The sequence below is a fragment of the Microplitis demolitor genome, chromosome 3, assembly GCF_026212275.2.
Source record: "Microplitis demolitor isolate Queensland-Clemson2020A chromosome 3, iyMicDemo2.1a, whole genome shotgun sequence".
Lineage (NCBI taxonomy): Eukaryota > Metazoa > Arthropoda > Insecta > Hymenoptera > Braconidae > Microplitis > Microplitis demolitor.
The window spans coordinates 2,594,662-2,610,618 of NC_068547.1; the positions used below are offsets into that span (position 1 = coordinate 2,594,662).

The 15,957-nt window shown below is 30.3% G+C and overlaps 4 protein-coding genes across 5 annotated transcripts in view; 2 read left to right on the plus strand and 2 right to left on the minus strand.

Moving 5' to 3' along the window:
• LOC103568826 (zwei Ig domain protein zig-8) overlaps nt 1–1,934 on the minus strand; it is a 116,176-nt gene extending 114,242 nt beyond the window's left edge. The window contains exon 1 of the mRNA XM_053737155.1: nt 1,867–1,934. Coding sequence (XP_053593130.1) covers nt 1,867–1,906 — 40 coding nt within the window. The 5' untranslated portion in view covers nt 1,907–1,934. The remainder of the gene's footprint in view (nt 1–1,866) is intronic.
• Nucleotides 1,935–3,356: 1,422 nt separating this feature from the next.
• LOC103568937 (uncharacterized) lies at nt 3,357–4,659 on the minus strand. The gene is made up of 4 exons (XM_008545982.3): nt 4,075–4,659; nt 3,798–4,010; nt 3,488–3,673; nt 3,357–3,428 (listed from the first exon to the last, which is right to left on the minus strand). The coding sequence occupies exons 1-4, from the start codon at nt 4,657–4,659 to the stop codon at nt 3,357–3,359; spliced, it is 1,056 nt and encodes a 351-aa protein (XP_008544204.3).
• Nucleotides 4,660–5,337: 678 nt separating this feature from the next.
• LOC103568823 (potential E3 ubiquitin-protein ligase ariadne-2) lies at nt 5,338–9,088 on the plus strand. Its single transcript, XM_014441239.2, has 9 exons — nt 5,338–5,367; nt 5,450–5,491; nt 5,808–6,330; nt 6,403–6,634; nt 6,810–6,927; nt 6,996–7,220; nt 7,315–7,527; nt 7,936–8,085; nt 8,158–9,088. Exons 3-9 carry the CDS (start codon nt 5,808–5,810, stop codon nt 8,206–8,208), a joined length of 1,512 nt encoding a protein of 503 aa, XP_014296725.1. The 5' UTR covers nt 5,338–5,367; nt 5,450–5,491; the 3' UTR covers nt 8,209–9,088.
• A 633-nt stretch (nt 9,089–9,721) lies between these two features.
• LOC103568822 (synaptojanin-1) lies at nt 9,722–15,768 on the plus strand. 2 transcript variants are annotated; one of them, XM_008545797.2, is made up of 5 exons: nt 9,722–9,855; nt 10,053–10,213; nt 10,493–10,850; nt 10,928–11,092; nt 11,178–15,768. In XM_008545797.2, exons 1-5 carry the CDS (start codon nt 9,824–9,826, stop codon nt 13,981–13,983), a joined length of 3,522 nt encoding a protein of 1,173 aa, XP_008544019.1. In that variant the 5' UTR covers nt 9,722–9,823; the 3' UTR covers nt 13,984–15,768. The 2 variants fall into 2 exon arrangements, with proteins under 2 accessions (XP_008544019.1, XP_053593478.1); XM_053737503.1 differs by having other exon boundaries at nt 9,726–9,963.
• The last annotated feature ends 189 nt before the right edge of the window (nt 15,769–15,957 follow it).

A 15,957-nucleotide genomic window follows, 5' to 3' on the forward strand; every position in this document is an offset into this window, starting at 1 on the left:
AGCTCGTAATTGTTGAATGAATTATTCAAATCGATTTAATCGGTTGGAAAAACAAAAATTAGCTTCAGAGGTTTGATGAATTTTTTAAAAATATTTTGTTGTTTATTAGATTGATGGATGTCAAAATTGAATATTTTATTTAATTGAGTAGGCTATTAATCGATTCACTGATTCATGTACAGAAAAAAAAATGAATAATTTGTCAACTTGGAAAAAATTTTGATAAATTGTCAGCAGAAAGAGTATGGAATTTTTGCACTTTATGACACGACAGTGAAAAAATAAATTTCCTAATAATTTTTTCGTACTTTGTTTTGAAAATGAAATGTCCACTTGGATACTTTGATAATGAAATAATTAACTAGAGCTTGAAATTGCTTATGACCCATTGAAAAAAAAAAAAAAAAAAAAAAAAAAAAAAAAAAAAAACACACACACACACTTTGATGATTGTGAAAAATGTAATTATATAATTTAATTATCGGAAAATTTTTCACGAGCGGTCAATAATAGTATAGAACTAACAAAAATTTTTTAATAACCGACACTAAAATTTCTAACGGACCGTTTTTAAAATACCTTCAATATTTTAATTGAATATGTTATCAATAATTATTTTTGTTTTACAAAACTCTACTTCAAATAATGAATAATGATAATTTACATTTAGCTTTAAATTGAATAAAGAAAATAAAATCTTTGATCTCTAGACAAGTATTGGTAAGATATTTTTCTCTTTGATCAAACAAAATTTAATATGAAGGATTACGTTTAATTGAAATTTTCCGTAAATGAGTGAAGATCTGCTGGGTCTTTAATCTCTAAAACTTTGTTCTTCTTACTTTAATGTTACACTGAGTTAGTAATAAAAAATAAAAAAGACAGAAGAAATGTTTAAAAGAAAAAAAAAACGAATAAATTTAAATAGTATCCTGAGATGAGGAAAAAAAAGAAACTAGTCACGAGAAAAGTTTTTTTATATACTCGGAGACGCAGTTTTATTATATGCAAGTAAATGTACTGCAGATTTTTATTAACTTGTCTACGAGCTGTGTTTAAAAATGAACATAAAAATTATGAAAATGATTTTAAAAAATAAGGAAATAAAATAAAAATATGGGAAAAAATATATTTTTACAGTTAACGCGATGGGTAGAATCTTGATCCTATGGAGATAAGAAGTTTTCTATGAGTTTGAACTTTTACTAGTTAAACTTAAACTTGTTCGTCGCATATGAAATCAAGTTACTTATATTCACAAAGTACTTCTACACAAAAGTTATATAATAATTTTGACGTTGAGATTCTAATGAATTTTTGGGTGAAAAATAAACATTTGTTCATACATATTCATTTATTAATTTTGCATTTATAATGTTATCTTTGCATAAAAGTATCAACGAATGCTTGGTTAACTGTCTAACTTTCTGACTTTTGTTCAGAAAAATACTGATAGGGTACATGTATCTAATGTTAACTACGAGCTGATGCCGTGGCTAATATAGTAGGCGATGTTATACGCAACGAAAAATAATAAGTATTCCCTCTGTGAAAATATAAGGGTTTGTTACCGCGGCAATTTAAATCGCGAATAAAACTCAAGATGTTAACGGAGTATGGTAAGAAAGTATCGTCATTGGGTAAAAAATGAACCTGTACTTTACTATAGAAAGTAAAACAGCACTGATAAAAATTTGAAAAAAGAATTGTCACCCTCTAAGTGCTGGTTATTCCTTTTTTGTTATGTAATAGCTTTTATATAAATTTGAATTTGATCTTTTGATAAATGCGAATCAAAGCTCAATGTACTCACTTCAGGTACATTAATAATTATTTAATAAGAAAAAGAAATTATCCATGACTTACCAGCTCTATTTACCCCAGCCTGCAACTCCGCTGACTGCATTCACAAACTGGAATTTTTTATTTTTGAATTTTTTTCATTTTCTGAAACGAAGAAAGTAAATTGATTATTTAATAAAATAATTATTGTATTACGACTTATTATATATATAATCAATAAATACCCTTGATCATGTTTCAAATTTTTTTTTTTTTTTAAAAAACTTTAAATTACAATCGCGTCACTTTAACGGTCACAATAATTTTTTTTAAACTAATGAATTATTATTATTATTAATTTCACTTCACTTCACTTCACTTTACTTCACTCACTATCACTCACATATTCAAATTAATTAATTTACTACTTTAACTATAAACTCACTAATGAAATCAAACGCAAAAAATAAAAACGAACGAATATAAAACTTTTACATCTCGACCCGAGCTAGATTTAATTATTAAGTATAAACTGATTGATTCACTTATTTTAATGTAATTATTATTTCAATACCATTGTTAAAACTTTTTCTAATTATTTGATCAATAATTAATTATAATACACGACTTTAAAACTTAATAAACTGAAAATAATTACGGATAAAACTTAACGCGCACAAAGGAATTGGCATCTGACGCCATTTTGATTACCACTTGCGACCACTTGTGGCGCTGCGAGCAATGACGCGGGAATTCAAAATCTAAATAGTTTATTAATTATCATTGCTACCAACTGCCGGATATTCAGTTCCATTAATGCATGACCCCGAAAATTCAAAACGCTCTGCAAAATTTAAGCCCGCTAAATTTAAAACGCCACTATTTCTTAATAAAAAAAACGTTTAATTAAATAAATTCATTTTATTATAATTTTTTAAACTAATAAATTTTTATTATTATTATTATTATTATTATTAATTTCACTTCACTTCACTCACTATTATTCACATATTTAAATTAATTGATCTACTACTTTAACAATAAACACAATGATAAAATTATACGCAAAATACCGAATAAAAACGAACGAATATAAAATTTTTACATCCTGACGCGAGCTAAATTTAATTTTTAATTTAATACTGATTGATTCACTTAATTTAATATAATTATTATTTTAATATAATTGTTACAATTGTTTCTAATTGTTGAATCAATAATTAATTATAATTCACAATTTTTTAAATTAATAAACTGAAAATAATTACGAACAAAATGTAACGCGCACAACGGAATTGACATCTGACGCCATTTTGATTACCAGTCGCACGCTATCACAAGTTGTGGCACTGCGAACAGTGACGCGGAAATTCAAAATTCAAATGACTTATTAATTATTATTACTACCAACTGATTGGTCTGTCGAGTTTTGACACATGAATTTCAAACACAACTATATCTTAAGAATAAAACAAACGTTTAATTAGATAAATTTATTTTATTAATATTAAAACTTAACTACATAAAAGTAAGAAGTTTGATTAAAATATACGTAATTTATTTAATTAAATAGATTAGATGTAAATTCCTTTTTCTATTAAACCTTTCTTTATGTTATTTATTTGGCTTTCTAGGTCCAATATTTTCTATAAAATATTAAAAATAAAATTATATTTTATTAATATCATAAAAATAAATTAATTACCTGTTGAAATTTTTTCTTTTGACTGTCGGCAGCCGCTTCACTAGATGCCAAATGTTCTTTGTATCTCTCTTCTAGTCGATCTGAATAACCATTGACGTCAAATTGCTTGTCTGAAGTAATAGAAGATGCTTCGTTTCTTTGCCCTTCCAGCTGCATTTGCAGTGATGTTATTTCCAGCTCTTTATCCTAAAACAATGTTTGAGTCAATAATAATCTCTAAATAATTCAATTTAAATGAACAATTTATTTGATTAAAAATTTAGCCACAACCCAAATGATTGTCAGTAGCAAACATATTTAAAATAAATACCTTCTGTAGTTCAAACAATTTTCTTTTATACTGAGAAGCAAGCTTGTGCTTAGATATTTCAACTTTAAAAAGATTTTTTTTCAACATTGATACTTTGTCCACTAAATAGTGATGGTGCTGTTGATTAACAGCTTCCATTTCATTTCTTATTTTAACAAACTCTTCTTTCATCGACGAATATTGATCAGTAAGTAAATCCTGTAATTTATTCTCCTAAAAAATTTAAAAAAATTATTCATCCGCAATATTAATGACTTAAAAAAAAAAAATTACTTACATCCTGTATTTTAATCTGCAATTTATCTTCCATATCTCGTAGTTTACCAGCCATAGCAGCTATTTCTTCTTTTAACTGGCCAACAATTCCAATTTGCACCTGTACTTCCTGTTCCTTTTCCTTCAGTAACATTTCATAATGACATTTATTCGACTCCAGCTTATCATAAGAATTTTTTTTAACACAATTTATTTCCTCTTGTTTTTCAAGTCTCATATTTTCAACTTGCTTCGATAAAAATGATATCCTATCAATAAAATCAGCATTCTTCAACTGCTCATTCTGTAAGCAGCTTTTAAATTTACTTATTTGCTCAATCATCGTACTCTTATACTCCTCAACAATATCTCTATGATTTTTTCTCAACTCTTCTTTATCACATTCAGCCCTCTCCAACTTTTTATTTAACTCATCTATTTCACATCTTTGCTGATCAATTACTTCACTCAAATCTCCACTAGCATCATCACGAGCAACCTGATTATATTTTTTAAATTTCTGTCTCAATCTTTCATTCTGTTCCTGCAATTCTTTGACAACATCAGCCAGGCATTCAATTCTTTTCTTATAAATAGCCAGTCGCATTTTATAGGACGTTGCTCTGCATCTATAACTGGCAATCGACGAATCAGATTCATGTCTTTTGATACTAATTTTATCTTTTGAATATTTATTTTGTCTTAAAATATTTTTCTTGCTCTCACGATCACTACTGCTATCAGTAAATTCGCTCGAAAGTGAACTAGTCTTCACCCAAAAACAAAAATGAATAATAAATTAACTTACATCAATTACTTAATTAAATAAAAAATTAATAATTACATTTTGTCGGTAATTTAATGGCATCAAAGCAGACTTCGGAGGCGACTGATTAAATATTCCATTTAAATTACCAGTTTTTATAAATCGATATAACTCGGTTAAATATTTATTTCTCAAAACACGCTGGCTTGATGTATTTTTTAATTTGTCCAACCATAATTCATATATTTGAATATTATCAAATGATTTATCATTTAAAATTTTTTTAACACGATCCAATAATTCATTAAATTCTTCGTCCAATTTTTTTATTTCCAGCTCACAAAATTTTTTATCAGACATATCTTGTCATTTTATTTATATAAATTGAATACTGCAACTAAATAAAAAACTTATATCCCAGTGGATTTAAATTTTCGCGCGGCAAAAACTCTGGCGGCAAATTCAAAAATTACTTTTAGCTACCGCATAATTATGTAAATAAGTATAAGTACACACACACAGCCAACGTCAGAGTTACATTTGCACGAGGTGATGCTGATCCGAAACTTTTAAAAGTTTTTTTTTATTTCATAATAATAAATCTTATAAATAAATGTATTTATTGTTATAGTGATACGTTCATCAGGGATCTGGATTATCCCTAAATATAAAGGTTACTAGTTTTGAATAAAAGTTATTTAAATAAAAGAGCTATAAATTTACCAAACGATTGATTGAAAATGTCATTATGGAAGTTTTGTTGAAAATACTACCACGAATTTCACAATTGCTTGCGTCGTTTTCCCATTAGAATTTTTTTTCCGCTAATTTTTTTATTTAAATATTTTTCGTCACAAAGTTATTTTAAAAACTAATAATAATAAAAACAGGGTTGTAAAAAAAAATGTCCCATTATTGAGTCTATTTATTTAAAAATAAAGTGACGAATGTTTAGTTATTGATTGATATTAATATTTAATAATTTCTAGATGTCGGCTGAAGAATTTGACAGTGATATGGAGTATTCGGACTCTGATTGCGGCGATAATGGTTACGAAGACTATTACAATTGTCAACAATGGGGCAGTGAAACAGACAATGACGTAGACAGTGATCACAACAAAAAAGATCCAGAGTATGCCATACACGATTGCCTGAGAGTTGAAGAAGTTGAACGATTGCTCAACGAAAATGTCGAAGTACTCAGCACGAATTTACACATAACACCATCACTGGCTAAAGTTTTACTGCATACGCACAATTGGGCCCTACAGGACGTGCTTGCCAAGTATCGTACAAATGCTTCCAGTTTGCTAGTTAATTCTAAAATAAAACCTCCACATCCGCCTGATCCAGCATCAGCCATGAAAGCACAGAAAGGTGGACAATGCTCTGTTTGTATAACTTATTATCCTCCAGATAAATTTTCAACTTTAACGTGTGGTCATGCATTTTGCAAAGACTGCTGGTGCATGCATTTTGAAGTACAGATATTGCAAGGAATTTCCACTGGTAAGAATTTATAAATTTTATTTATTACAGTAAATAATTGGTTATAATTGATAATTTATTTTTAAATTAAAGGTATTGAGTGTATGGCACAAGGATGTGGTGTCTTAGTACCAGAAGATTTCGTTCTTTCATTATTAACGAAACCTAACATGAGAGATAGATATCAAAGCTTTGCATTTCGTGATTATGTTAAGACACATCCGCAATTACGTTTCTGTCCAGGGCCTAATTGTCAAATAGTCATGAAGTCTAAAGAACGTCGAGCTAAACGAGTTATATGTTTATCTTGCAAAACTATTTTCTGGTAAGCAGATCAATAAGTTAAGCTGGCAACTCTTATGTAATTTATTGTTTTATTTATGTAGAAAGTTGAGTATGATAAACTGATTGATGATCAGTGATAGATTTTTTGTTAATTTAAATATTTTAAATCCACTTGATCTATTGATTAATAATTTTTTTAACTTTCTGTGCTGCAGTTTCTGCTGCGGAATGGACTATCATGCCCCAACGGATTGTAAAACAATAAAAATGTGGCTGACAAAGTGTGCTGATGATTCTGAGACAGCTAATTATATTAGCGCGCATACCAAAGACGTAAATATGTTCATGTTTATTATTATTGTTATTGACATAAATTTTAAAATAACTATTTATGTATCTAGTGTCCAAAATGTCACATCTGTATAGAAAAAAATGGTGGGTGTAATCACATGCAGTGTTACAATTGTAAGCATGAATTTTGCTGGATGTGCCTTGGAGACTGGAAAACTCACGGAAGTGAATATTATGAGTGCTCACGATACAAAGACAATCCAAATATTGCGCATGAGAGCTCTCATGTACAAGCAAGAGAAGCACTGAAAAAATATTTGCATTATTACGAACGGGTATGTTTTTATTTAAATACTTTTTTTATTATTATTGATAATCAATAATATTTTATTTTTGTGATCACGCATTTGTATTTATTTTTATTTTCAGTGGGAAAATCACAGCAAATCTTTAAAACTCGAGGAACAAACTCTAGAAAATATTAAATCACGAATTAATAAAAAAGTTATGAATGCCAGCGGTACTTGGATTGATTGGCAGCATTTGTATGGCGCCGCATCTTTATTGGCGCGTTGTCGTTATACTTTACAGTACACATATCCATATGCGTATTATATGGAACCTGGTCCCCGTAAACAATTGGTTAGTGTGTAAACTAATAAATTTACTACATAATTCACATGCAAGGGTGATGACCAGTATAATTTATATACCTGCAATAATATTCCTGGAAAAAATTTTTGTTCTTTTATTTGTCATGAGTGTGATATTCTTGTCGTGGGATATTTTTGCTTGGGACATATGTATTTGGGGACAATTTTACGGGGTTTTCTGACCTGCAATCCGGTGTTGACCGGTCATAATATTCCAGTAATTTATATACCTGCAATAATATCCCAGTAAAAAGATCCCATGCAAAAAAATTTTGTTCTTTTATTTATTATGTGTATGATATTCTTATCGTGGGATATTTTTGCATGGCACATATGTGTTCGAGATTTTCTGACTTGTAATCACACACAAGATCTTAATGTAATTTATTTTTAAAAGTTTGAGTATCAACAAGCCCAATTGGAAGCTGAAATTGAAAATTTATCATGGAAAATAGAACGAGCTGAGACAACAGATCGTGGTGATTTAGAAAATCAAATGGACATTGCTGAAAAACGTCGAGTTACACTTCTGAAAGATTTTCTAGATGTAATTTACCGCTTTTAATTATAATTAAATTTAAAATTAACTTTAAAATAATTATTCTACTTATTTTTTTAGGATGCAGTTGACTTTAATAACAAGTATTATCAAGAAGATCAAAGAGTTTGATGACCACATAGTTTTAATACTACTGAAAAGAGAAAAGTCAGCTTTTTTTTAAATGACTTCTGTGTATTACCCAGTGAGATTATTTGTGAATTATTTATAATGATGATAATTAATTAACAATATAAACTCATAGGGCGTGTATCGTTTAAATAACAAATTTCATTTTGTGTAATGAAAAGTAAACTGATAATTATTGTCGCAATAATTTAAGCTTTTCAATATGTTCGCAGTAGAAAAAAAAGTTCGTGTTTGTTGAGTGCCAATATAAACTGAATGTCGTTTGTTGATTTAGATAGATTTTTAAAATTTCACTCTTAATTATCTGATTATTTTTATAATCTTACGTACACGATGACTTTTTTTTGTTTTTAAACTTATTAATTTTACGTTCGAGTTTGGTACTACAATAATTACCAATACAATACTTAAAAACCGAAATAGTTATCGTAAAAAAAAATAAATAATAATGATAATAATAATAATAATAATTATTATTATTATTATTATTATTATTACAGCAGTTTAATATCTTTGTAATCCCACATTATAAGTATTTTTAAGAGTAAGATAAAAATATAAAAATAATAATATTGCATAGGATTTCATTAGATAAAACTATTAGATTTGGTAAACAATTGTTATCTTAGCGATAATTATGTAAATACAATTGTGAAACTACTCATAAAAAAGAAACTATCTCACTTTTTGTAATAGCCATTTTAAGGTTTTTCGAACGGAACAATTACAAAAGTTATTAGTTTTTTTCGTAATTTAATTAAACAATTATTAATTATCAATTATCATGAAGCTAGTTAAGTAAAGTAATGATTTTAAATTTTACTTTAGATCTATAGCTATTATTTATACTTATGTACAAGTATGGCTGATTTTAAATTTAAAAAAAAAATTGTTTTGCTTTGGTAAATAAATTTAAAAGTATGACAATTATTTTTTTTACTCAGAATTTAATTATTTTATTTGAATTACAGACAATCAACTAATTGAAGCATCTTAATTATTGTTATTTACTTAATTTAAAGGTGTCTACTCAACACAAACCCGGTACCTAAAATTTAGTTGCTCATTAAATATTTTTATTACAAAAATTAATCCTCATAATAAAAAATTAGAGTAAATGTAGAAGACATACAATTTTTAAATTACATATTAAAAAATTAATTAATTTAAAAAATGCGTGTACTAAATTTTTATTTGTCTACACATGTATTTTATAAACATTTTAATTTATTATTTCAGTTTTAAAAACTGACAGGTGTCCGCTAACTTTACTATCATAAAAATTAACCTTCAATCCCAATGAATTGTTGAAAAATAATTTTTTCTATTTATAATTTTTTAATTATTGAAGTGAAAATTTTAAATTAAACGTCACTGCAGTAAAAAATTTTAAATTTTTATTAAGAGAAATTCAAAAAGTGAATGTTGAATTGAAATATCGACTCCAAAATGCGCATGCTTTTGCTGCCAAGTGTATTCATATATATATATACAAGAAAGATAAAGTATACGAGTAGAATGTAGACCAAAGTAAGCAGTAAAATATGAGAGAGATAAAATTACAAAGACACAATGGTGACTGAAGAGGGACACGGCGATGCCGGGATATGAGGATTTGTTGGTAGATTGGTTAGTAAAGTTCAGTGTCATTCAAGACTAACATCCAGCAGAGTAATTCATCTAAGATCATAAAAAATTTTATTTTAAAACCGGCAAATATTCAAATAAATACCAAACGTATGATAATAAATCAACAATCATCTGTCACAAACAATTGCCTCTCCATCATTACGTGATAATTACTAATTATTGAAATAATTTCACAGCTGGATTAAAAATATATATCATAAGTGTTTTGCAATGGCGATGGGCAAAGGGTTTCGTATTTACGAAAAATTAAAACCACCAAGTCCACATTCGCTTATTCTAGAGCATCGCAATTGTAAGGACACTGTTCTCTTTGAATCACAAGCTGTCGCTGTTCTTTGTAAGTATTTTATATTAATAATACTTGTACTGCTCAATAACCAAAAATTCAGCACTAACACTAGTAGCTGTTAATTATTTTCCATTCAAGTCTCATTATTTTTAATATCAATGACAATGACAGTGACAGTAATAATTATTATTAATGGTAATGAATATGTGGGCGTAGAAAATAATTCTGCGAACTGATAAAACAAAAGTACTTGAATGTCAAACAATTTGTCTTTATTGAATAAAAAAAAACTCAAGTTTCGACTAATTATTTTTGAATATTTATCAGCTGCACAGGAAACTGAATCCTTGAAGTCTCAGTACACAAAACTGCTAGATGCTTATGGATGTTTAGGAGTACTCCAATTAAACGCTGGTGAAAACACCCACCTGTACTTGGTGTTGGTAACTGGATGTTTTTCCATGGGAAAAATAGGCGATTCTGAAATATTCCGAATCACCCAAACGCATTTTGTTCCTCTGCACTACACACAAGGAAACGAGGATCGTGTTTCTGAAGTCAGGAAGGTTTTGAATTCGGGCACCTTTTATTTTTCCTGGTCTGCTGGTCAGCATGAGGCTCTTGATATTACTCTGAGTGTGCAGCGACGTTACAAATCAACGTGTACTGATAATAGATTTTTCTGGTAAGCTAATAAATAAATAAATAAATAAAGAATATATTTATTTGAATATTTGTTTCATTCTTTTATATAAACAATAGGAATCGTATGCTTCATATCCATTTATTGAGATACGGAGTCGATACAAATCAATGGTTATTGAAAGCGATGTGTGGAAGTGTTGAAATTCGGACGGTTTATGTTGGTCATAGGCAAGCTAGAGCTGTCGTAGTATCACGATTAAGTTGTGAACGTGCTGGCACTAGGTAATTTTATCATTATTTGAATCAATCCATCGCTCACTTACAAAATATGAAATTTACTAATAAAAGTTTTGCTTGTTATTTATAGATTTAATGTACGTGGTACGAATGACGACGGACATGTAGCAAATTTTGTCGAAACTGAGCAAATAATTTATTTAGACAATGAAGTTACGTCCTACGTCCAAACTCGAGGCTCAGTACCGCTATTTTGGGAACAACCGGGTATCCAAGTAGGGTCACACAAAGTTAAAATATCTCGAGGGTTCGACACAGCGACTCCAGCATTCGATCGTCATCTGAGCATGATAAAGCAACGATACGGACAGCAAGTTATTGTTAATTTACTGGGATCGAGTTTAATTGGTAGCAAAGAAAGCGAAGCGATGCTAAGTCAGATGTTTCAAAGTCATCATAATCTATCCCAACACAATGATGTACCTCATATTATATTTGATTACCATCAAGAGTGCCGTGGTGGCAACATGAAAAATCTCTCCAAGCTAAAAGCGAAAGTTGAAAAGTATTTGGACTCGTTTTCACTATTTTATGCCGTTGGAACTTCGGTGATAAGCGAACAAATTGGCACAATACGTACTAATTGTCTCGATTGTTTAGACAGGACAAATTGCGTTCAAACATTCTTTGCGCTGGAAATTCTCGCGAAACAATTGAGTTTGCTAAAATTATTCGAGAAGCAGCAATTGGTGTCGCGGTTCGAAGAAGTCTTTAGACAAATGTGGATCAACAATGGCAATGAAGTGAGTAAAATATATGCTGGGACTGGAGCTATTCAAGGAAGTTCTAAACTGATGGACGGCGCACGTTCAGCAGCGCGTACAATTCAAAATAATTTATTGGACTCAAGTAAACAAGAAGCTATTGATATTTTATTATTGGGCTCAACTCTCAATACCGAATTGGCCGACCGAGCACGGCTATTATTGCCATCAAATATGCTCCATGCACCGCAAAGCGTTTTGAGGGAAATGTGTAAACGCTACAGCGAGTACTTGAGAACAATGAATCTGCGTATCGGTGTGGGAACTTATAACGTCAATGGTGGAAAGCATTTCCGCAGTGTTGTTTACAAAGACGTTTCTCTAACAGACTGGTTACTGGATGCTCCGCGTAATGCGACGGCTCTATTAGCGACCGATGATGATGGAGTGCCTGTTGATGTCTTTGCAATTGGATTTGAGGAAATAGTTGACTTGAATGCCAGCAATATAATGGCAGCTAGCAGCGACAATGCACGTGCGTGGGCTGAAGAATTACAAAAAGTTTTATCACGAGATACTGAATACGTTCTAGTAACTTATCAGCAATTAGTTGGAGTGTGTTTGTATCTGTTCGTACGACCACAGCACGCACCTCATCTACGTGATGTAGCTGTTGATTGCGTTAAAACGGGACTTGGAGGTGCCACGGGTAACAAAGGAGCCGCTGCGATAAGGTGTGTATTGTATTCAACGTCATTCTGTTTCGTTTGCGCTCATTTCGCGGCAGGTCAGTCACAAGTAAGCGAAAGAAATGCTGATTATGCTGAAATAACAAGAAAATTGGCCTTCCCAATGGGCCGCACCCTTAATACTCACGACTATGTATTTTGGTGTGGAGATTTTAATTATCGTGTTGATATGGACAAAGATGAAATGAAAGATTTGATAAGAAACAACGAGCTAGACCAGATACTGCAGTATGATCAGCTGCTTGTTCAGCAGGAACAAGGAAATGTATTTAAAAATTTTTTAGAGGGTCCTATTACTTTTCCACCGACGTATAAATATGATTTATTTTCGGATGATTATGATACCAGTGAAAAATGCCGTCAGCCTGCCTGGACAGATCGAGTTCTCTGGAAACGTCGTAAGCAGATACCAGACATTGATTTTCCAGCTGACTGGAATCCCGGCAAACTAATTTATTATGGTCGTGCTGAGCTGAAGCAGAGTGATCATAGGCCAGTGATAGCAATAATTGACGTCGATGTACACGTTGTTGATCCGGAAAAACGTGAAGCTGTATTCAAAGAAGTTATTGAAGATCTGGGTCCACCAGACGGTACAATAATCGTTAAAGCTACCGAAGAAAGTGATGACATTGACAGCGTTTTTGATGACAATTTTATGCTGGCGTTGCTTCAAGAACTTTCTCACATAGGCGAAGTTATTCTTGTGAGGTTTGTCGGCGAAACCATTTGGGTAACGTTCCGAGACGGTCAATGCGCTCTGTCGGCTGCTCGCAAAGGCATGACGCAAGTCTGTGGTCAGACATTGAAACTGTCATTAAAATCACCCAACTGGGTACAGCTTATTCAAAAGGAAATTGAAATATGTAGCAACACAACGATACCACAGTACGATGAGTCACCATCACGAAACATTTCGAGACTTGAGCATTTAGAGATCGCAGATGATCCACACTCTGGAAGATCAAGTCCAAGTGACGGGAATCGACCACCAAGACCCGCACCCCCAACTCGTCCAGCTCCGCCAAAAAGTCCAGTTCACGATCGTCGACCATTACCACGTGCCGGTGTCATCAGCGTTATACCCAATCAATTTGCTCCATCAGCTTCCTCGCGAGTCGAGACAGACAATGGGAAATCCGAAAGACTCTCTCCCGAGTCAGCAATTTACGAGGAAATTCTCGACGAGCCGCCGAATTACCCAGTGCCCAATCGACCTCCGCCACCGTTGCCCCGTTCAGCCTCGGATGCTAATCAAGACTCAAAACCACCGAGTTCTGTTCCACCGCCTCTTCCACAAAGACAGATGCCACTACCTCCACCACAACATCCGCCGCCAAGTTTACCTCCCACAAACTTACCACCCCCAGTACCAGCAAGATCCGGCGGCGGACCTCCAATACCAACTCGAAATCCTCAATAAATATTTTATCGTTGTCTTTAGCTAATTGATATTCTCAGCCAGTCATAATGATAACTTTCTTTCATTTAGTTAATAGCTAAAGTTATAAATGCCATTGTCATACCTCAACGAAATTTAGCTCAATAAGTTTTATTTAATAACTCAATCACATTCCGAACAAATGCTTAGTGTTCAATTTTATTTAAAATTTGCCAGTGTCAAATTTTTTTTATTTATTTTAAGCGGAAAAAATAATTAATTTATTAGGTCTTAGCAAAATAAAAATAATGATCAAAAAAATACAAAAATTTATATATATAAATATATATGCACGCAAAATAGAAAATTAAAAACTATAAAACGTTGAAATATGTTTTTAATTGATAAATTTAATAGATAAAAATAATTATTGATTATGCTTGGTAGAAATGCACCAAATCATAATTAATAATTGTAACCGTTATAACAAAATTTAGAAATTATGTGAATGTAGCAGACAAATTTAAAATTATAAAAAAATACACTTGTTAATTTCGAAATTTTTTAAATGCGCATTTTTTAAAAATTTAATTTTATTAATTATTTACTCTATTTATAAATAATTTTAAACTTGTCTGATGTCTGGTACATTCACACTCTTTAGGAATTTACGTAATTAATGTATTGATTTATTTTCTGGTAGAAAACTACGGATGAACAATATAATGCCTAATTACAGTATTCATAGTAACCGCATGTATCAGTCGTGTACTTTGTTTTTGTGAGATGTAATCTATTGTTGACCAATTGTTATAATGTTTAGATTAAATGTTTAATAGAAGAGTTTATTAAAATTTTGAAAACATGTATGAGAAATTATAAGAGTCTAAGATAAAAAACTATTGATATTATTTTTAATTTATTTTAGTAGTTTGCATTTATAGGGTAGTACCAGTTCTGGTCATGGCCCATTTTTGGACATTAAATGCTTTATTTCAATTAATGAGATCAAAAATTAATTGTCATTGCGTCTTTTACAAATTATTCTATTTTAATTTCCAGCGTCCAAAACTGGACCTAAGCTCACCAAAACCGGTACCTCTACCCTATATATTATATATCGTGTCGTGTAAATATATAACATCGAACGGAAATTATATATTTGATCAATAGTATCTGCGTATTTTAAAATAAAATGGATGGATAAATTACAGATGTAAAAATAAATGAAATATTTAAAATATCAAGAAATTGTATCGATAATTAAATTTATTAAATGTACTGTATTATTTATTTAATAAAGAAATAATCAGTGGAGACATATTTATTTAAATATTTATTTTCAGTAACTAATTTTATTTTTTATGTCAAGGAGATAGAACTGGGTCCAATAGACAACAGAAACATCTTCAAGATCATTCAAGATAGCACACCTAAGTACTTGTCTAAGTATCGTGACATTTTCCGCTTAAACAAACGACATTAAAGAATTTCTTATTTTTATAGACGGACACGAGACAAATTCAAAAATTTTCTCCAACTTCAAACTCAAAATAAAGTCCAAGACATTTTTATTTTTTCGAAATTTATGTCTGAACAAATAACGAAGACAGAGTTTTCGTTTACTGTCCAAGTACAAGGATAGTAGATACTGTACGTCTACTTCATTGTAACAGAGAAAAAAGTGACAGCTCTTAAAAACTATCTTGCTGTTTTGGGCTGTCTCTCAAATCTCCAAATCAAGTAAATAGTATTGAATAAAAATTTAATTGATCTATTCTAAATAATAAATAATAAATAAACAAGCTGGTTAATTAAATCAGTATAAATCATTTAATCTCAGTCATCTACATTAAAAATTTGTTCATTGTTATTATACTACATATTGTCTTTTATAAAATTTCAAATTATAAATTACGATGTACAAACAAATGGTAAAAAATTTATAATTACTAAGTTATCAATGATTTAAATATATAACTGATTACAAAGTTATTTAAAAACTTTTCATTATTA